This window comes from Linepithema humile, chromosome 2 (genome assembly GCF_040581485.1).
Source record: "Linepithema humile isolate Giens D197 chromosome 2, Lhum_UNIL_v1.0, whole genome shotgun sequence".
Lineage (NCBI taxonomy): Eukaryota > Metazoa > Arthropoda > Insecta > Hymenoptera > Formicidae > Linepithema > Linepithema humile.
Genome location: NC_090129.1, coordinates 27,273,419 through 27,296,503, shown reverse-complemented (window position 1 = coordinate 27,296,503; position 23,085 = coordinate 27,273,419). Strand labels below are relative to the sequence as shown.

The 23,085-nt window shown below is 33.2% G+C and overlaps 1 protein-coding gene across 9 annotated transcripts; it reads left to right on the top strand.

The window, feature by feature from the left end:
- The first annotated feature begins 1,118 nt into the window (after nucleotides 1-1,118).
- Ack-like (activated Cdc42 kinase-like) lies at nucleotides 1,119-21,845 on the top strand. Of its 9 annotated transcripts, XR_010888608.1 has the most exons (9): nucleotides 1,124-1,529; nucleotides 3,782-3,874; nucleotides 4,257-5,846; nucleotides 6,011-6,256; nucleotides 6,806-6,942; nucleotides 7,267-7,497; nucleotides 13,626-14,239; nucleotides 15,693-16,707; nucleotides 18,989-21,845. XR_010888608.1 is itself a non-coding variant. In XM_067349834.1 (8 exons), the coding sequence occupies exons 1-8, from the start codon at nucleotides 1,493-1,495 to the stop codon at nucleotides 16,633-16,635; spliced, it is 3,891 nt and encodes a 1,296-aa protein (XP_067205935.1). In that variant the 5' UTR covers nucleotides 1,124-1,492; the 3' UTR covers nucleotides 16,636-21,845. The 9 variants fall into 9 exon arrangements, 8 of the variants coding, with proteins under 8 accessions (XP_067205932.1, XP_067205931.1, XP_067205930.1 ...); XM_067349834.1 differs by having other exon boundaries at nucleotides 15,693-21,845; XM_012376978.2 differs by having other exon boundaries at nucleotides 1,125-1,529; nucleotides 6,011-6,250; nucleotides 15,693-21,845.
- The last annotated feature ends 1,240 nt before the right edge of the window (nucleotides 21,846-23,085 follow it).

Below are 23,085 nucleotides of genomic sequence, written 5' to 3'. Positions count from 1 at the left end.
GCGCACGTGCACAACACAACGCAATCGCATAAAGCCCGTATCAGACTACGCATTGAAGATAGAAGATTGAAATTTGACCAATTAGGACAAAACACTTTTAGTTTCTTTTGTTTCGATTGGTCAAATTTCAATCTTGAATAAAACGAATGAATGAAAAATGATTGGAATAAATCGAATTTTTTGGCCTGCCTGTATTCTTAAAGGTGTTTTTTTCACGCTGACGCTCAATTGCAGTGTTAGGCCGGCGTCACATAGAACCCGTAATCCGTAAAGCCGAGAGCACAAGCTTTTACATAAAGCATAACGCATAAGCATAAGGAAATTGATTGGTCTATATATAAGCATAAGCAAATGCATAAGGAAATGGACCAATCAATTTCCTTATGCTTATGCGTTATGCTTTATGCAAAAGTCTGTGCTCCGGCCATAATCCGCACCGGAAGTCCGCAAAAGTTACTAGGGATTGCGTCCGTAACGTTACGTGTGTTTTTTCTCCTTGTGTCCCATGGAGCCGTAAATACAGACGTCACGGTAGTACTATTTTTTATTTAACAGATTATAATTATTTATTTGTATTTTATTCATAAGAAAACTACAGAATATATTATAATTTTAACAAAAGTTTTAATTAAATCGTCAAATTTAGTTAAATAAATAAAATTAGAAAAAGCATTACTAGTAATAACTAGTAACTTGTAGTAACTTTTACGAAAATTTCATGGAATTACGGCTCCATGGGACACAAGGAGATAAAAACACACGTAACGTTACGGACGAAATACCTAGTATAGGCCGGAGCACAGACTTTTACATAAAGCATAACGCATAAGCATAAGGAAATTGATTGGTCTATATATAAGCATAAGCAAATGCATAAGGAAACGGACCAATCAATTTCCTTATGCTTATGCGTTATGCTTTATGCAAAAGTCTGTGCTCCCGCCTTAACTTTTGCGAACTTCCGGTGCGGATTACGGATTACGGGCTGTATGTGACGGCACCCTTAGAAAACATCATGTGACCAAAAACTGCTGCAACGATTGGTTATTTTTAGTCACGTGATGTCTTCCAACGCTGACTTCTATTTAGAGGGCACCACATGCAGGAACAATACTCGAAGAAATAAGCCTTTCTTGTATTATCTTTCATTCGTGGCCGTATGTGGTTGAGTGGTTGAGTCTAGTAGAGTCGTAACATCAACGATGTACCATCTATTCCGACAAGCACAAGTGCAAAGATTTAATAAAGAGTGCGGGTTCTTGTAGCGAGCAACGAAAGCGACTCGTCGTAGTCGCTGGAAATTTGTTGCTTGTTTAGAAACGATAAGTGTATGCACATCGTGAAAATGTGAAACAAGGAGCCGCATTTCATTAATAGTGAGTGAAAGAAAGAGCGTTAGAAAGGAAGAAGGGAAGATAGTAGCTATATCAATCCTTCAAAGAAAGACAAAAGGAGACGAGGAGGGAAGAAGCATCGTGATTTCGGAATATCGATGGACGGAACAGTGAGAAGCTTGCAGCGACGAACAGGTAATGTTGGTTCTGAATTTGTACTCTTCAACTACACTTTTTACATTCTGCTATATTTTTTTTTCTTCTTTTCTCGCAAAAAATATAATAATGTAATATAAATATTTTAAAGCATGAGTTTAGTTGTTTCTTTTTAAATGTAAAAAGTGCAAGAAAATTATAAGGGAGTTCAATTATAAAAAAAGAAAAAAAGCTACTTATTGTTAGCGAGATATGTGTATATAAGTTGTGTATATCACGCGTTTGTGTGCGCACTTTTCTATATATTTTTGCTATTTTTCTCTCTCTAAGGTCTAAACATTCATTTTATTTTAAACACAAAGTTTTAAAATATACAATCTAAATAAACATAATGGTCATTATTTCTATAAAGTTTCTCATCTTTGAGAAATGAATCTTTGAAATATCAAGTTTATAAAACAATAATTATCCACAGATGTTTGTAAAAGTTTCTTTATAAGCATACATATAATATATAGGTGTAAAAGTCATAAAAATATTTAAAGTGTTTATATTTTTTACGTTTTATTTATTTTAATTATTATTCTTAATATAATATAGAAACGATGGATATTATATTAAACTATGTTTGGAAAATGTATGGAAAAAGTTGGAAATGTTTCTTTCAAAAATAATTATTTCTAACTTCATAAATTCCGGCTCTTTAATAGCAGTCTGCATAACATTTTGCAGGATATCTAGTGTTTTTATTTTTGCCTTTAGTATTATATGTGTACTTTAACCTCTGAATAGTTTTTAGATTATTAACATAGATTTTTTTCCTTTAAATAGCCTCAAAAGAAACAGTCGAGGACTATTAAACCTGGTGATTGTGGTGGTCAATCAAATGCTGAATTTAAATAAATAAAAATAATAACATTATTCATAAAATTTTATGATTTTGGTTTGCTGCTCAGTTGTCTATTGTTTGTCAATTGATTTGCAAATTTGTTTTTCATAAGTCTATAAAGAGAAATTAAATCCCGAAAAAATATAAATGTTTTAAACATGTCTGTTAAACTAGCATCTCTGTTACAAAAATTGAAATAAGACCAACTAAAATTTAGTGCTATTTACTTTTGCTCTACTTTTACTTTTAGTGTTCGAGCCATGTAGTAGAAATTTACGATAAAAAATGGGGATGCTAGCTCAGCGTTAAACTAGCACTGCATTACCATTTAATAACATAAAAAATTAATGTATCTATTATAATTTAGAAGAGACTAGTTAACAAAATTATACAAGGATATCATAGTTTACAAGAGTAAAATATCTTATAAAATCCTATATAATTCTAAAAAATTAAGATTGAAAATTGGTTCTAGCTTCAAAATATTTTTTAATTTTGGTACTCGCAAGATATAGAAAAGGAGATTTTCACGCTCATTCCTTACGTCAAAAATATATCCCTGACTTGTCGAGCATCATAATTTACAAGAATAAAGTATTTTACAAATTCGAGATAGAGAGAGAGAGAGAGAGAGAGAAAATTTATTCTAGCCTTATATAACACATGTAACTTTGAATTTTTTATATTACACCTCAAGTTTTAAACTTTAAATAGCACCCTTCAACATTCTCAAAAATTCTTGATTTATTCTCTAAAAATGATCTATTTGCTTAACATTTTTTCGTATATTATGATTCTAAATTTCAAAAGAGATTGTCTAAGCACATATACGATATACAACTCTTGAGAACTCAGATGTTTTCGATCGGAATTGTGAATAATTTCACAAATCCCTCACTCTATACGCTCAATGCAACTAGCGATAGCAACTCAACTGCGCGCATTATAAATAACGCGCTATTTGGGACTGCATCTCGCGCGTAGCATAGGGCGTGTCTTCCGCGGAAAACAGCAATTGCGTGATACCTAGTTCACGCGTGTCGCATAGCTTAATACGGACATCGACAGTGTCGGAAGCCGCTCAATTATTGAATGCTCTTAAATTTTCCCTGCATTGTTTTTCTATTAATGGCAAAATAAAAATAAAGATATTCGGCTAAAAGAATTAATCGCACAATTTATGAATGTAATGTATATTAAAGTTTTTTAATTGATTATTCTCAAGCAATCGAACTGTTATCGATAAATGTTAATTAATTGGAATCCAATTGAGTTTTAACACTAATTGTAAGTCAAAATAGCCTTGCTTGGCAATTATCTTATTCGATTATAACGGAATAAACGTGCGTTTCTAAATTAATTCTATTTTCATATCGAGAATTTAAATTTATCTTAATTTTAGATACACAAGGAGGGATGTCCCGCAACAATGGCCCTGGTCTTTACGAGTTTCTTATGGAAGCCGAGTTACAGCAATATTATCCCGGCATTCGAGGTACATATTATTAATTTTTATTTGTGCTAGCCACATTTTCTGATAAGAAAAGTTTGAAATCAAATCAAGTTTATTTGCATTATTAAAGATAAAAACTCAACACAATATAAATATATAGCTTTACATAGCAAAATATTACATAATAAATAAATTAAAAAAATTTACCGTTGTAATTAAACATCATACTCGTGCACGAACGCACTTAACACGCAGCACGTGTGCGTACGAAATGTTACAAATTAACAAAATTACATTTATGTTAAGAAAAACACAAACAATTGAGACAAACAAAAAAAAAATTGGCGATTTCTTTACGCGGGTATACTACGATTACCTTCGCGTTATTTATATTCGTAAAATTGTAATAATATCTATTTATTAGGGGACTTGAAAGTGCAAACAACAGCACAATTAAAATATGTAACCGAAGAAGATCTGAACGCGATAGGAATGAGCAAGCCGGAGATGCGTCGTTTAAAGAAATATTTCCAGAAACATTTCCCTCAGAATTATCTCTCCAAGTTTAAGAAAATGCTCCTACCGAAACGCGAGGAGCAGACTCCCAGCGCGTTGGGTATATTGCCGGAAGAGAGGCAAGACAGATCGTCAATTCGCGTGCCTAATAAACATATGATTCCGGCCGATGCGATAATCGTGAACAAAGAACTGGGAACCGGAGAATTCGGGGTCGTGCAGCAAGGCGTGTGGACGAATGACGGAGAGAGAATACAGGTGGCGATCAAATGTCTGTCGCGCGAGAGAATGCAGAACAATCCCATAGAGTTTTTGAAAGAGGCTGCGATAATGCACGCGATTGATCACGAACACATTGTGCGATTGTACGGCGTCGTGCTCGATACGAATTCGCTGATGCTCGTCACGGAATTGGCACCGTTGCGCTCGTTACTGGAATGTCTGAAGGAGCCTAGTTTGCGCGCGAGTTTCCCGGTTCTGTCGCTGTGCGACTTTGCTGTGCAGATCGCTGATGGAATGCAATATCTGGAGGCGAAAAGATTGATACATCGCGATCTCGCCGCCAGAAACATCCTAGTATTTTCTAAGAACAAAGTCAAAATCTCAGATTTCGGCTTGTCGCGCGCGCTCGGAGTAGGTAAAGATTATTATCAGACGAATTTCAATGTCAATCTGAAGTTACCTATCGCATGGTGCGCGCCCGAATGTATATCTTATCTAAAATTTACATCGGCTAGCGACGTCTGGGCGTACGGAGTGACGTTATGGGAAATGTTCAGTTATGGGTTTCAACCCTGGGCGGCTTTGACCGGTCATCAGATCCTCGAAGCGATAGATGAGCCCAACTTCCAGAGGCTGGAGCAACCCGAGTGTTGTCCGAAGGACTATTTTTCCCTCATGCAACAATGTTGGCAGCACGAACCTTCGAAAAGACCCAAGTTTTCCGAACTGATCAACTTGTTGCCCGATCTAAAACCAGAGCAGGTGCAAGCAGTCCAAGATAGCAATGAATCAGGTCAACTCGTTTATAGACAAAGCGACGTAATTACCGTTCTGGATAAGGGTAGCAATAACACTTTGTGGAAAGGTGTTTTGAACAATGGCAAAACGGGATTTTTCAATCCGGCTCATACTATCGCGTATCTCGGCTCTAATTTACCCAGCAACAAACCCGGTGAATTTACGAGAGGGGACGGTAAAAACGCATTCTCCTCGCAGCGTAGAAAAATACGCACGGATATGATATCCTCGCCACAGGGTGATCTCAAGCATACCGGTCATGTGGGTCTGGATGGGGCTTACTTCGGTGACATTAGCTTTCTGGGTGGAAAATATCCCCATTTGCCACGTCAGGTTGTAACGCCGTACAAACCGCAGGAGGATGCGACTGACAGTGCTAGTCAAATTCCAAACCGAGATACAAGAAATGTCGATGTAAACAGGGAATCGGCAGGAGAGAATAGAAACGTGCAACAACAAGAGACGCAAAGCAAACACGGTATGCATTTGTGTTGTAATAAACTTATTTTATTAATAAATGTTACGAAGTAATAATTATTAAAAATTTGAAGATGGAGGAGAACACATTAGATATGTTTTATTCTCGAAATCAACACTTTTGTGCTATTTTGAAAATTAACGCCTATTTATATGTCTATTCAGAGAGTTTATGGTCTGATACAAGTTCGGAGATATGCCACGTCACTACGGAAGGCAATGGGAACAAGCAATCTATGACATCTAATATAGGTAGTTGTGCTAATATCCTCGGAACTGATCATGAATACCATGAAATCAGCGACGAAGAGAACCAAGAGAGTCCGTTAAGATTTGATAAAACGTTAAACTTTGATTTTGGTCCGAGTCTTTTGGCGGAAATGGATCAGATGTTTAGATCACTAGGTAAAAGTATGATTAAGAGATGTTGAATAAAATCCGCGAATGTTCAGGGTATCTCATTTTTGATTAGGATCTGAAATATCTCGGAATTGGACGTGAAAATCTATTTTAGTTTTCTTTATCTATCTCTCTATCTCTCAATTTATTTCTTAAATTATTCTTGATATAAAAATATTAAAGTAAAGTCATCGAAAAGCAATTAATTTACGAAATTTTTCATATTTTATGTTAAAGTGATATGATATAATACAAAATAATTCAGAAAGTTTTTAACAAAAAAAAAGTTTAATGACACTATTTTGAAAATGTCTCGACATTTTGTATAAATTTGTAATCGCATTTTATGATTTCTATTGAAAAAATTCAAAATAACTTTTAGGTAGCAACGCAAGATCCATATCACCCCTTTTCTTCTCCTTCAAGTTTTACAACTTTTGTCGGAAATATTTTTTTCAATTCCGAGATATATTAGGTCTTTGTTTAAAATTGGAAATCCTGTATGTGCAAGAATATATATATATATATTACACGTTTAATATTTAATTATGTTTTTAATAGGTTCTTCTCCTCCTTTACCGCCACCTGGACATCCTTTGTCCACTGAACATGAGTCAAGTAACGCGAGAAACGAACTGAGAGAAATTCAAGCAAAACAGTGTAACAAGAAGAAACAAGCCACCGTGAGTCCAATAAATGTACAGTAATTTTTTATTATTTATATATATGACTATGAGTTTGTATATATATATGTTACGCAGTATTATTTTTTTCTTATTTATTATTTGCGGCTCTATAGATATTATTTTTATTTATATTTATATATGTGTTATCAAGTTGGGAAATAAAAAATAAAATTGGTCCGATTTAGAACCGACAATTTACAATAAAGTTACTGTATACTTACATTATATATATTTAGTATGACAATTTTTTGCAATATATTTGTAAGAAAAATGGAAAATTGCGGAAATGTTAACCTGTCGTTAGTATGAGACGGTAAACATTTCTCTTGTATCTAGGTGAAGCCTATCTCAGCTGCTGATCAGAAAACTCTCTACTCAGCTATTGCTATGGCACAGGAATTGACAGCACGTTCCATGACAGATCTTGAACATCCACCGGAGTCTCCCCGAACACCTGCCAGTCCTTCAAGACGCAGGAAATTCTCTTTTAAGTTGCCACATCAACACAGTCCCAAATCAGACAGGCGACATTATTCCGAGGAAGCTGCCAGTATACCTGATTTCCAGGTACAAAAACACGGTTTTTGTTTTATCGCAGGAATATGTTGAAGATTTTACACATTAGGTTAAACGAGTCGCAACAAAGGAAGACGTTGTAAAAAGATCAATATTCTTATTATGTAATCTCATTTGACAAACCTCAATATTTTCATTGTAATTTATACGCTCTTATACGAATCGGTGAGTTTTGTAGAATTTAGAAATTCTGCATTCATAATAGAAAAGCGTGAAAAAAGATGATACGCTAAGTAATGGAAATTTTGCATGCATATAAGAAAAGTAATTCCTAAATTATTGATAAGATTTTATATAGAATGTTCTATTTAAAAAATGTCATATTTAAATAATTCCGAAAAAGTAGGATAACAAAACGAAAAAAAGTAGAGTAATGTAAATAAGAGAAGGCTTAAAAGAAATTGCAAATGTAAAAATTAATATTATTAAATTAAGATCAAATCACAAAAAGTAAATACTTTACCAGATATTTTAATATTATACTTATGTCAAAAATATAAGCTCCATAAAAGTTTTTTATGAAAATAGAGTTAATCATACAAGTTTGAAAACGTCTAGTCATCAGCATAAGAATATATAATAAGAATAATAAAGAAACGGGGGTTTTAATTTTAAAAATTGGTGATTTTTACGTGATCTTGACAACACTACTCAGATTCATCATTATTTTTACCATTTCATACACCACTGAAAACTACAATTTTTGTATTTAACATTGTTTTCGAAAATGCTTAATTCTCGAGAGATATTTAGTATATATTTTCTATATATATAATTTCGACATTTGGATTTCAAGATTGGATGGGAATTACTCTCTGTAGGATTGAATAATACATACATAAATACATACATATACATATTCTAACGTTCGGAAACAATTTTGAAACTGTTATGGAACACAGTTAATTCCTGCTGCCATGTAAAAAGATAAGAAGTAGGTATATATGTACATATTACCAACGCAACTAAAATAATTTACTTTAAATTCGAGTGATTGTACTTTTAAGTTCTTTAATCTAGTGCTTATTCACTTCAGACACAAACAAACTAATCGATTTTTCTCTGACCTTTTTCCTCTCTCATTACTTCTCATTTATTTTTGTATCTTTTGGTTACTTGTATAATTTGACATTATATTTTTAATTGCATCGCAATTTTGTTTAATTTGGCAACAAATGCAAACTACACATTTTCGCCAATTGTAAAATGTCATCTATATATGTCATATGTCTTGCTTTATGTAATGCACCTGCATTTGCTATGCATGCATTTGATTTGCCAAATATATGTATATATGTTTTTTACTGCATGCTGTCTTCAAATTCTTACGTGCTATATAAAGTGGCTATGTTCAAGTTTGCAATCACTTTCATCTACGGTATCTAGCATAGAATCCCTCGGCGCGCCGTCGACTTTAAAACTTCCTTTATGGGACAAGGCCTCGGCAGAATTTTGCTTCGCTAAATCACGGGAATTATTAACAAAACCAAGCGCCTGGGCTTCGTACATGGACATCGATTTGGATGCACACATATTAGATAACGCGGCGGCAAAGCAGAGCCTGGTCAAGTCCACCGAATTCTTGGAGAACGGAAATAAAATGGATAATTTGAATTGCGAGAGTGTGGCTAATGTGGATAGTAAATTGAACGCTCGCTGTCAGAACGGCAAGATCTTCAATATGGAAAATTCCAACTACGATTTTTCACGCGAGATGAAGAGAGTGTCTACTAGCTACGTAGAACGCTATTTTGACCAGCCCAAGTACTGCGATGACGAAGATGTTCTAGGATGTACCAACGAAAAGATGTATTTCGGCGAAGAGAAACTGGACAAGTACGATAAGATTAATAATCTGGAACAGGCCAACAGACCGACGTATTACTCTAACATTCAGGAACAGAGCTCATCTTTCGATGGCAGAACCAATTTTGCATTCCAAAATAAATTGAGCAATTGCGAATCACAAGTGAAGGATAGTACCACACATATTCAAGTGCGACCTGACGAAAATTTTGATATATCGAAGGAGAAAGCAGCGAATTTCGAGTCTTGTAATAAATTCGACGTAGCGAGGGGGGATAAAGCGACGAACTTTGATCTTGGCGCGCGGCCGAAGGTTCCCGTTACTTTCACCGAGTCCGCAAAAATGAACATCACAGAATTGACGAAAAAGATCGACTTGTCCAAGTCCAGAGCCGTGAAAGTGTCTTTTGTGCCTAGAAATCCTAATCAAGATACGACAAGCGCCATTTACGGCTCGTCGGATAGCATTAAAACTAATTTAAAGATAGGTGGATCGGACAGTCCGAGGAGTAATATGGAAGCGGTAAGAATAAACATACAAAGTTTTCGCAAAATTGAGCAGAACCAGAATGGCCACGAAAGTTTTCCGTTTGTAATATCAAACAATCCTTTATTTATCGCCGAGCCTGAGAAAAAGGAATCTCCCATATACAGTAGCTCGGAGAGTCTGCGAGTGAATTTCCAGCGTCTCAGGAGAAAATCTGACGCCGAGGCTAGTCAAGTGGAATTGAACAGTAAACTCTTAGCGGAGAAATATCAGCGTGAAGTCTCCGGCCTGGAGAGTGTCAAGAGCTACTTGGATTCCAAGAAGATACAAAGTTTAAATTTGGGCCTGGGTAAGCTGACGCAGAATATGATGCAATTGGGCAAAAATATCACCCACAATACGACGAACTTGGAAACTAACTCACAAAAATCAAACCTGGTCTCCAACATGAGAAACCTGGATTTATCCGCGTCACCGCAGATATCTCTACGCAGCTTGAATATACCGATTCAGAAGCCCAAGCATCTAGATCTGAATATATCGTTGCAAAGTCAGTCGCCGATCAACGCCAAGCTGAATTTGATGCAGAGGGCAAATCCACCGACGAGTCCTACTATACACCAACACATTCTTGAGCCACCAAAATTGTATCAAAACGATTCCGCCAGAAAGGAGTTGCCAAAGTTGAATGTATTCGCAGAGAAGCTTCCCAGTGCCGCTAGCGTTTATCGACATAGAACGTCCTCCTTGTCGGAGAACAGGAAACCTTCGATGAAGAACATACGCAGATCTTTTCATCCCAGAAATGATTCGAGCGAAGATTCCGATTCCATTTCGCACTCAGAGACCGATATTAGGAGCCGTCTGCGGTACAAACGTAGACATAAGAGAGTCCCACACGGGTTGCGCTTAAATTTTAAGAACAAGACGTTTCTGCATCCGGACTCCGCTAAGGGATTCCCCGCGATCGAGCTTTGCGGAAAATCACCGCCGCCGTCGACGAGCTTTCTGAATTCGCTGTCGCCGCCGTTCTCTTCTAAAAACAATTTGGTTTCTTGGCCAGAAAGCGCTCCGAGTTCCAGCCTGACGTTTACCAGCAATTCCGATCTCGATTCGGACACCAGCTCCGAGTATCCAGAATTCACAAACGATATGTTGACATTTCCTCCCTCCCCTGCTCCGTAGAGTTCAAAGTTACAGCTTGTGGTTGGATATGGCTTTTCTATGTATAAAACTTGCACAATTTCATAGAGCGGTTGAAAACATTGTTATCTAATGAATGCATGGAATTACATTAATTCTTATTATTCAGTATAAACAGTTCGGCGATTAAATAATTAAATTATTTAGAGACTACAATAATTATAAAAATTATTTTATTTTATTCAAAACTCTTCCTTTCAGTATTGAACCAATGGTACGATTAATCTATCCGGTAGAAAGTTTGTTACATGATTTGTTGTAGGTATTTTATGTCTTATTTTTAATCTTCTAATATCTACTAAGGAAAGTAAAAAAATAAAGAGATATTTAAGGAATCAAACCCTTTAAAAAAGCTTTTTTACTTTCTTCTATCTTCTCAAAATTTCGAACAAGAAGTAATGAGAAATAGGTAAGAAAGTGTGCAAATTTGGGCCAATAATTAAGAATGTCAAAAAGAAGATTTTAAAAACATTATTAATTTTCACATAAATTTAATTATTTTCTTGTAGGAATTATTTTTAGTAACGAAGTGTTTTTATTTCTTAAAGAATTAACAAGCTAGATCAAATTTCCCTAAATTGAACATATTATTTGCTTATCTTAAAAACTGAGAGGATATAATTTGAATAAAATAATATGATTTTTATCATAATTATTATAGTTGTTTAATATTAAATTTAGTATCGTTATGTACATTGTTAGGCTATGTAGAATGTGTATGGCCAAAAGTTCCTGAATAATAATTTTAATAATTCACTTTAAAATAATCTTATTAAGAAGATTTTTAATAATTTCAATCTTACTTTTTATTTTTCTCTTACATCATCGCATAACTGTATTAGAAACAAGCATGTTGGATACAAAAGCAAAAAATTAATTTATCAACTAATTTTATTATTGCACGTATCGTAAAACGACTTATGAACGTCTTTAATGATAAAGTCTCTGATCAATTTGGCATTTTGACTGAAAAAGACTCTGACATTTTTGCTGAAGAAAAATTGACTCGAAATTAATCAAACAAGAAACTATCATTAAAAGAACATTCATGAATTCTGAAATATTCTATGTTTGTTTGGAATATTCTTTATTTCGGAATTTGTCAAAATTTTACTATGACGAGAAGGTATATATATACACACACACACACATTACAAGCAATAGCAAAATTATATATATACATTTTTTAATTTATTGTAAATAATTTTATTTCAAGTTATTAGTCTGATAAAAATATTTAATTTTTAAATACAGAGCTCTTGGAATGAATTGCAGCTTTCGGTCAAATTTTGAGGTAGATGCTCACTATCCCTCCCTTACCGCGAGCAACCGAAAATTGCAATTAATTTCGAATTTCGATTTTGATATAATAGATTAAACAAATGGTGTATACGATGTATAAGATAATATATATAAATAATTAACTGAAAAAGAGAGATGTGCGAAATAAGTGCAGTTCACATATGCTTAGCATGGTTGCATGTTGCATTGATCACTAAAATGGATATTATTAATATATAATGGAACACTTTGGACGTATTTACACGTTTTTAGCACTTGTACACGTATTTAAGATACTCATACAAAATTCTATGCGATATGCAAGTTAGTTTATCACTACCATTTTTTACACAAATGAAATTTATACATATAATATACACTTGCATTTACATATTCTTAAATAGTTACAGAGTACTTTGGAACAGAGAGAGATCAGAAGTTCTCAAATTTTGAAATACGCATATCATCAATGTCCCTTATGTACAAAATCACATACACAATATTTTGACAATGATATACAAGACAATAAGAATCAAAAGCACGGTTGTCGGAAAGCAAGAAGTATTGCATATTATAAATTAACATATAAATTAATTTAAAAAAATTGTTTTATATGACATTAACAACGTTTTTTATTTATTATCACACTGTAGTAGATTTCAATAGCATATAAGTTATTCAGAACTATTCAATCTTGAAATCGAGTGTGAAGTTAGCATTATTTTGTTAAATATAATTATAGTGATGTTAAGTGCTGAAACTCTAATAAGAACTTTTTTTATGTCACAGTGCAATTTTACATACGTCGTGTTTTCTTATTTCAGAGAATCTGTATTTTTGAAACACACACCTCCACATTTCTAGGTATTAAAAAATTTTTTTAAATTTATTTTTAATTTATTGAGGACACAATCATTGTCCTTTGAAAAGAGAGTAATTTTTTTTACACAGAGTTAAATCCTAAAAACACATGATGCGTAGCGAAAAAGTTTGAGAACTCTGATATCAATCGTGTTTATTGGATAAGAAGACATTGGATGTGTAACTTTCTATCGCACATTAAAAATTGCAACAAATGTCAAGTATTAGTCATTTATTAGCAGTCGACTTGCTCGAAGTATAATAATTGTTGAGTTGACACACAATATTAAAGATAGTACGAGTGGGAGTGGGGAGGGGGAGAAAACTAAGAGATAGAGAAGAAATGCAAATGAGAGAAAGGAAGATTTGCGAACAAGAGTTTATTTAGTATTTTATATCTATAGTTTCTATTGCTTTTTATTTCATTTTAATTTCGTTTCTTTTCCCCTCGTATATCTATCCCCTCCCGCAACTTGTTCAGGCCACTTTGTCGGACGAAGCTAAGGAAGTGTACAACAGCTTGGTGGAGACGCCAATAATGGAGAGCACCGGGGACACGAATCCGTTGCGCATGTTGCGCTCCGGACTGCCTATAGTGAGGCCTAGAGTTCGCGGCAACAAGCATACCACCTTTGGCCATTCCGTATCGTCACATTCGGAGGACACATCTAGCGAGCATAATTTCCACTTCGATATGCACTATAGCGGCGCAAGAACACTGCCCAAGATACGGGCGGCCCCTCCTTCCCACGCGACTTTGTCTTTGCCGCAATCGCGCATTCTCGAGAAGCATCATTCGAACTTGGAGATCGAGAACAATCAAAACGAGAGCAATATCGACGAAAACCCGATACCTCTGCCGCCCAGAGACCGTTCTAAGACGCTTCAGCCCAAGTCCAGCTTGCCGCGACATCAGAGAAAACATCCGCTAATCATTCCTGGCGGCGGTGTCACCAGAACGCTGGCCAAGATGGCGGTCTCCACATCGTCCGTAGAAGATCAAGTAGACGGGCAGATTGTATTGCAGAATGCCAATTCATCGATCGCTGGAACCTTGTTGCAAGACAACTATTGCTCGGACGTTTTTGCTAACAGGTGAGATATAGCGATTTTCTTTCGAATAAATCTCAAGGGAATTAAGTATCATGGGCTTTGATACTTTGACTGCCAAGCTTATTTAAGCATAAATCTCACAAAGCTCCAAAGTCGCGAAGTATGTTCTTCAAATTGGACCCTTTCCGAAACATACGCATCATCTAAATACGGATGAAGTAAAAAAAATCACTTTTCATACATAAGATTTTTGCATAATATGGCATTTGTAAATTTTAATCTAAACTTTTGATTTTTTATTTCTCTTAAAATTAACGGATTGAAACACGTAATTCAATCCTTTGTGGTTCGGACCATTTCTGACATTTCATTCTAGCATTCCCCTATGTCTTGTATATTTTTCTATCTTTCAGTAACGAAAACCTAAATTTACGGTAACATATTTAATATAAATAAAGTAATAGTTTATATGCAATCATAATACGACGAGAAATATCTTCGGGATCGCTAGAATGTTTGTAAATAATTCCATAAATTCCTATGTCGAGCTAGACTCGACATAGACATCGACTGGCTGGAACGAAATGTGATGTCAAGTCAAATTCGTCATAAAACCGCAAAGGGTTAACATTCTATTTAAACGAGGAAAATTATGACTTTGGATTACTCAAAGATTATGAAATAACGGCTTAAATAGCTATGGCACATTTATAATTAGCTAACCTGGTAGAAATTTGTGCAGTTTGACTGAACACTCGGTCACAGTTACTATCTAATATTATTGGTTTTTCTGTATATACAAAAATAGTGCATCGCAACTAGGCAAAATTAGTTAAAGCAATTTTATTATACAATATATATTGTACAAATAAAATTGCTTTAACTAATTTTGCCAAAATATATTGTACAATAAAATTGCTTTAACTAATTTTGCCCAAAATATATTTTAACAAAATATATCACTAATATTAAAAGGTTTTTGATCAGTTTTTCATCAGTTTAGTTGTGCTCATGTATACGTTTTGTAAGTAATAATACATTGTGCGCTGGTATATAAAACTTTTTTTATGTTATATATAAAATAATCAAGTGTAAAATTAATAAAAATGTGTGAACGCGTGCAAAAATATAGGGCAAAGAAAAAAAAACTTATAGAACTAAAAACTTATAGAATTAAAACAGCTTACAATACGTAATTCACATAATTCTGTCATAAAAATTTCAAGAGAGGTTAAAAGTGACAATTGTCAATTATCTATTTATTGTCCTTTTACTGCTAAGTAACTGAGTTCAGATTTTGTACATTTTTTCTATGTAGTAACTGCGCGAAAAGCGTTACATCTTGATTGGAATCCAAAATAGTTTTACTGTTCAATTACTAGGAAGAAGCCAATATAACTGCCCAATAACCAATCGAAAGCTGCATTAAATTTCTACCAGGGTACTTGCTTATTACACATAATATAGACATGATACGAATACTCGAAATTTTCAGCCCAGAGGAATTCGAGCAACGCATAGATTCTGAGTTAGCCGCATTAGATTCTTTATCGATCGAGGAAAGTCGACTTCGACGATGCAGTGTGATATCGGAAGATCTGCTGGAATTCTCGGACAGCTTAATTGACTGCGACGACGCGTCAGATCTGCATCAAAATGTCACGAAAGTAAACAATGATGGGCAATCGAATAATTCGTTAACTATGACAGACAATGTACGTAGAAAAATCAGCGTCGAATCAAAAAGCTCCGCGAAGAGTTCGGCATCGAAGATACGAGAGAATACAGAAGCGGATCTTAACCAAAGTTCGACCAATTCTATTAGAGCAGAAGATTGGAAAAAGATTGATCCTTTGACTACTGTGATCCGAGGACAAATTCCATCCGCGAGGATCCCATTAATACAACAGACTCCGTTGAATTATGCCACGCAAATGGATCACGTACACACAGAAGGAATCTCTTGCAAACTCAAAACTATCGAGGAACCATTGGTACACATTGGTTCGAACGATTTTCACACGACTGTTCTTCCACAAGGCTATCTTTCATCCAACGAGAAAACATCGAATTGCATCAGCGATCTGTCGCGGCAGTCGGATCATGTCTCTTGTGAGGATTTATTGGAGTTTGCCTGCGACGGACCGAATGCACGGAGGACGCGCGGACCACGCAACGGGGAGCAATCCGACGAAGTGCGGATAATGCTGAAGGTGTTGCACGAACAGTCGACGCCGGAATCGTGCATCGCTGCGTTAAACGTCACCGAGTGGGATGTTCTGGCCGCTATTAAGTTGGAGCGGCTTCAAGGGCTTCTCAAGAAGGAGAATAGTTTTGTCGGCCTTGAGGATTGTAAAGTTATGCTGAATCAGTGCGGCGGTGACGTTGTTAAGGCTGCCGCGCTACTGCGAAGCACGGAAGACACTGCCGCGGTTTAATGTGACTGGATCGTAGACTTGAAAAATACTCCGATCGAATTTTAAGCCAGTGAGGATGAGGACGTACTTGAGGTTAGCATAATAGTATATCTTTCCTTTTTATACATTATCGATAGAAAAATTTTGATATTATAAAAATTGAATACAAAAAATCATTCGAAATAATAAATGATACAGAAGATATAATGATATATGGAAATATCATGAAATTTTTTATAAAATTGTAAAAGAATTACATTTGATATCGTGAAATACTAATCCGACTGTATAATCGTGTGTAAAAGAAAAAGTTTCAAATCGTCAAGACGATTTTGCGATTTTTGCAAACGAATATATGCATGTTTGCGTACATGTACACAAAAATCGGGCATTTTTTTCGGATTACTGCTGATATTCTGTAATATATCGCACTTTATTAAATATATCAATTCTGGTCACAAACTGGCGCGCATAATCAATCAGGCCATTATGTCGTTTTTTTTGTTTTTCTGTACACCTTTCTTCAGTGATGGATGTGCAGATCAGGAATGAATATGACAATTTCACAATATTGAAAACATTCTTTTGTTCTAAATATTCTTTCTCATAAACTTATCACACTCGAAATGAACTTGAATTATGTGTGTCCAGCCTTTGACTCACGAAAGCGATGACCAAATTTCCATTTTCATTAAAATATGGGCTTTTTAACATATTGCGGCTTCTATGTTGGAGTCTTAAAACTTTTTAATTAGCCCACATGCTTAGAGAAAGAGTCAATGTTTCGAAATTGAATCTATAGAGATATTTGGAGTAAAGTTCTCAAATTGATCGAGTATTTGTAAGGAAATGTTTAGCACACGTTTTTGAATATGAATGAAGACCTAAGTACTGCACCAAGATGGAGTCATGTATAACTATGTATACTTTCTTAATGGTAATTAATTCTAAGGTTTCTAAGATTTTTAACGAATGTTTATAAGATTTTTTATATGTATAAAAATGTAGATGAATCGAACGAACATTTATTTATTATTTTAGTGTTAGAGCAAAAATAGTATTTGATATATGATTTACGTTATCTATTTAAAGAAATGCAAGATTAGATGATAATATTGATCTGCAAAATTAGATATTTTTTAATTGACGAAGGAAAACTTTTTTAAAGTGTTTTTTCAAAATTTGGTATAACATTTTAGGACTGGATTTGTATTTAATGCATGCAAAAACTATTTTTCTTCCTTATACAATAATCCTATGCAGGATAGTGTAATTAGTATATCAGTGGATCCTCGATTTTACGGACTAATGGGGAGGAACAGTGATTCGAAAAATCTGATTATCCGGATTTTTCGAAGTTTAATATAATTGGTGAGGCAACTATTGTGTTATCGTGTTACAGCTAAAATATACCAATTGGTAGTGTGCTGCAAACACGGTTAATCCAATAATACTACTGAGGTGCACTGGCTCTCTATCTTAACCAATATATACATTGTCTATCGGTTACTTTACGAATTGCTAACGGGCCATTCAAATTTTGAACGGCTTTTTTCAAGTTTTAAATATTCTTGAAGTTCTCAGATTTTGTCCGGATTTTCCAAAATCCGATATAAATCGGGATCCGTAAAATCGAGAGTCTACTTGTACGACTTTAAAAAATTAATAATATGAACTTTTTGATAAATTCGATAAATAAGGCAACCTGTTTATTGTATTTTTTTTATACATCAATATAATGTGATAATTCGCACAATAAGATATCTCAAAATTTGTAATTTAATAAGAAAACAATACGTACACATTTTACATTTTTTATTGCGTAACATGGAAAAAACTGAGAGAAACCAAATAAATATATATGAGGAAGTTTGAGCACAAGTTTTTACAGATCTGAGTATAATAAAGCCTATCATCTACAAATCTATTTTAATTTCTTATAATTTTAGAACACATTGTCTTATATTTTAGAGATAATATGAATACAATTAAGTGTTGTATACAAGACAATCATTTTATAATATTTATACATTTGGAATTACAGCTCAATAATGTTTATAACATAAATAAAGCAACCTAGCAATAAGTTAAATTAGCAAAGAAACGTATTATTTTACAATTCTGATAAGATATAAAATCCAATTCCAAAGACTATTTTGCATCATTTGTTCGATATCGTGTCTTAATTTTTTGAGGAGAGAGTACTTTGATACTGACATGTCTCTTCACGTACTTTTTAGTTAACTAAACAATTTGTGATCAAGAGAGAGAAAGAGCGCTCTTTTGATCCTGAGTTTCCTCTTTTAATTAATCAGGCAACTCTTGATCGATCTAATTTCTTTTTTTTTTGTTTTTTTTCTTTCTTTTTTTGCAGATACGAGGGCGTATAAATGAATGGTACAGGAGTGCCAGAGACGGGCTTGAATCAGCGCTGCAAACAGTTATTAGGTTGCACTTTTCAAAATTGTTTTTTGTAGATTAAACTAAAATTTGCATATTTGAAAAAAATAATTTTATTGAATCAAAATATGCATTATTAGTGTTCATATTTCTTCCAACAGAAATGTAATAATACATTGACTTGCATTCAGTTTTTGCATTAATATATTAAATTATACTATTATGAAATCTCCCTATTTTTGTAAATTAAGATAAAAATGCTATATCTTTTCGAAAATAAGTTTTATTTAATTAAAATATGTAATATTGGTATTAATAATTTTTTCTCTCAACAAGATAATAAATAATATATTACAATTAGATAAAATTTGACGTGTTTTTGGACTATATAAATTATTCACATTTTTTAACTATTGCTTCTTGATTTAGGAATATTTTTTTTTCTTTTTGTTAAATATTCTTTTTGATAACGGGATCCTTTCTAAATATCGAATTAATGTTTCTACTTGTTTCGGTTGTATATCTGAATTTAAACTTATATAAAAAAGTATTTATATTTTTTTGAAGATATTCCGCACACATACACGCGCTCGCGCACACGCACACACACGCACATTGTATACTTTTTTGAAATAAAAATAAGATAAACAAGAATAAAAATAACTTAATAATGAAAATAATGGAAGAACAATACTGTTATAAATACTAAGCAATATAATTAGAATTGCTGATTAAATTTTGCTGATTATCATGAATTTTTAACTGGCCAAATATGAGCAACATTTCATGAGTGTGGTACAAGCTAATATAAAATCATTATTACGGCTGTGACAAACGCTGCCATGAGCGCATAAGAGCTGGTGACACCACTGCACGAAAAATGTAGATGTTCACTGCAGCGATTGTTACATCTCTTATTATAAAATTTATTAAATTCGATTGTATATAAGTCAATGTGTAAAAACAGAACAAATTGCTCATTATATTTTATTACGTCTTCAAATCTTAAGAAATAAAATGTAAGTTTCAGATGGGTCAAAGATATTGTACTTGATTGTAAAAAAGAACAAAAAAGTATGGTTTGTAATTTAAGATAATAGTTTTGAATATACACCAAACATTCGTGAATTTTATGTGTTCAGTAAAGTAACTTTTACGATTCAAAAAATATATATCTATTTGCCATATAATAATTGAATAAGCTTACAATTTGTATTTCCATAGTTTCAATTGCAAATTTAAATTTTCCATTCCCCAAAATTAAATTAATACAATTTCAAATTTAATTATTTTTTCATAAAAATTATTTTTATGCATTTTTATTTCTTAACGGTTAAGAAGTTAGTTGTTAAAAGATGAGATGATTGTGATAAGAAGAGCAAAATTTTGCGTAAAATTTCTAACATAAATATCAATTCAAAAACATTAAAATGTAATTAAAATACGAGTAAAGATTTTGATTTTGTTTATATTTTTTTAACAATAGTATTAATGAGTTGAACAAGATAATTATAAAAATTTGTTCATCGTTATTGCATACAACGCATGAAAACGTACTGGTAAAAGTCACGAACAGAATGGAAGGAGTGAAATTGCATGTTTAATGAGCGTGTTTTGTTACATTGTTCAACGAAATCAAGTAGGAACCGATGAAATCTGCCTAATAATTCAATGTTGCATTAACCTCATAAGATAAGCAACTGAAAAATAGGTGCATCCCCGTAATTCGAATAGTCAATGTACTTATATACACGCAAAACAATTGATATTTTTATGGATTTTTACGATTGTTGTTGTTATTAGTATTGCCATTGTTTATTATTATTTTTATTTATTATTATTGTTAACGTAAAATTTCAAACTACGTGACAAAAATATACAGAAATCATGAGAATATCAAGTTGTGGATATGTCGCATAATCCCTTTTTGGGAATAGTAATAAAAAAAATAATAATAATGGGAATGATAATAATACCAATAATAATAAGTAGAATTAAGTTGATGCCATATTTTGCAGAAAGAAAAAGAATTCATTCTGAGATGTGTACGCTATAAGAGCAGTCAGTAATGTTTAATACATGCTGAATTTTGATCATATCAGCGAAGTAGTTTTCGTATAAAATCGTTGCGTTATATCAAAAATTCCAAACTAAAACAAATAATATTACTTTGTAATTTATGAATATAAAAAAATATATGTCAGTAATCGAAGGATTCAATAAATAAGTGGATTGAGTCTACGATTATAAGTCAATTATAATGGCACATTAGCAATTGATTGGCAATTGAATTCATCTTAAATGTAATTTTTAATTAAGGATCTTTCAAGACACAGACTTAATCCACTTGTACTCTAAGGACATTCATAGTCTGTTCTTATTCCAAGATTATCTTAAGTACTGTTTTGCTAATATGGCTTTCTGATTGGTTCACAACATCTTAAGACAATCTTAAATATAAGAACCGCATACCGCCCTAAATACTTCAATTTATTGATTTATAAACTACAAAGTGATATTTTCTAGTGCCAAGGATATATTAACACAAAGAGAAAAACTATTGTAAAACACTTAACACCACTCAGAATTCAACGCAATCAGAGAACTATTAATCAGTCGTCGCTTTAGAAAGCAAATTTCTAAAAAGTTCGTCAGATTTTCCCCGTTTGACTAGAAATAAGTGTATCCTGTAACCATTTTTATACGCGTGATTTTCTTTGTAAGGCAAATATATTTGTAAGTCTATATATTATTACGTGCAAAATCATAAAAAAAAATGTTTTTATATACTGTATTTACGATAATATATACACCACTCATATATGCATTTATTTATTGGCCAAATTTTGTTTTATTCCATCTTACATTGTAACGAAAACGAAAGAGAGAGAGAGAGAGAGAGAGAGAGAGAGAGAAAGGGGGGGGGGAAAGAAGGAGGGGAAAGAGAGAGAGAGGGAGAGGAAGAATTCTGAATTGTAGTGATTATACCTTTGGCAACAAGTGCGAACACGTGCTTCCTTCATGCATACATGCACACAAGGTATACAGTCGACATTACGCTATTAATGCGTGCGCAGATTTTTTGCTTGTGTGTGACGAGAGCGGTTTGTTTAGCCGAGGCCAGTTGCTCGTAATGGTTGCTATATCGCAATCGCAGTTACGTCTGAATCCGCTGAAGGAAATAATGTCGCTGTCAAATCTGTTTCCACGTGCAAGAGATCAGTGAGTGCAGATAAATAAAGCAAATCAAATTTATATTTTCACGTTTCAATAGATTTATCTTGTATTTTAATCGAACAGAGATGAAATCAAATTATAGATGTACATATTTTGCTGGAAAGATAGTTTCGTTAAGTGTATGAGAGAGAGTTTTGCTCAATCTGCTTTCAATAATTCTGTAATCAGACGAGTAAAGTATTATGATATATTACGTGTAAAAATAGTGATTGAAGTTATGAATATTAAATTTTTACGAAAAGCACAAAGATGTATTCAATCGATAATAATAGCTCTGACAGCATTCACGTCTTAAAGGCATCTAAAAGCAAAAAGAAATTAAAATAAAAAGATTATGATTTTATAATGATTATATTTTAATTATATAATTATACTAATATATGTCAGGTATGTATAACATATATAAACAGTATATATAATATCACACAAAAATATGCTACATTATTCTCACATTAAAACAATCTTTAAATATGGCGTTTTGTAATCACAATTAGACAACATTTTTTTAGTTACTATTATTATTGCAATATATTCTATGCAACTTTTGTACGAAACACGTTGCTTTATACGATAAAATCACATTATCATAAATACCATCTTGACAAGTCGAAATATATGATAATTCTTAATTAAATTAATCTCAAATAATAAAATAAAATGATTAAAAACTGTAAATTATGATGTGATATATTTTCATGTACTTATAAAATACTAATTTACAAAGAAGTGGTCAATGGAAATAAGATTAACGTCTTTTGCCAGCGTTGCAATATTATTTCTACATTGTAGACCGTATCTTCATCGTCGATGAATAGGCAGATAGGCAGTCGGCCT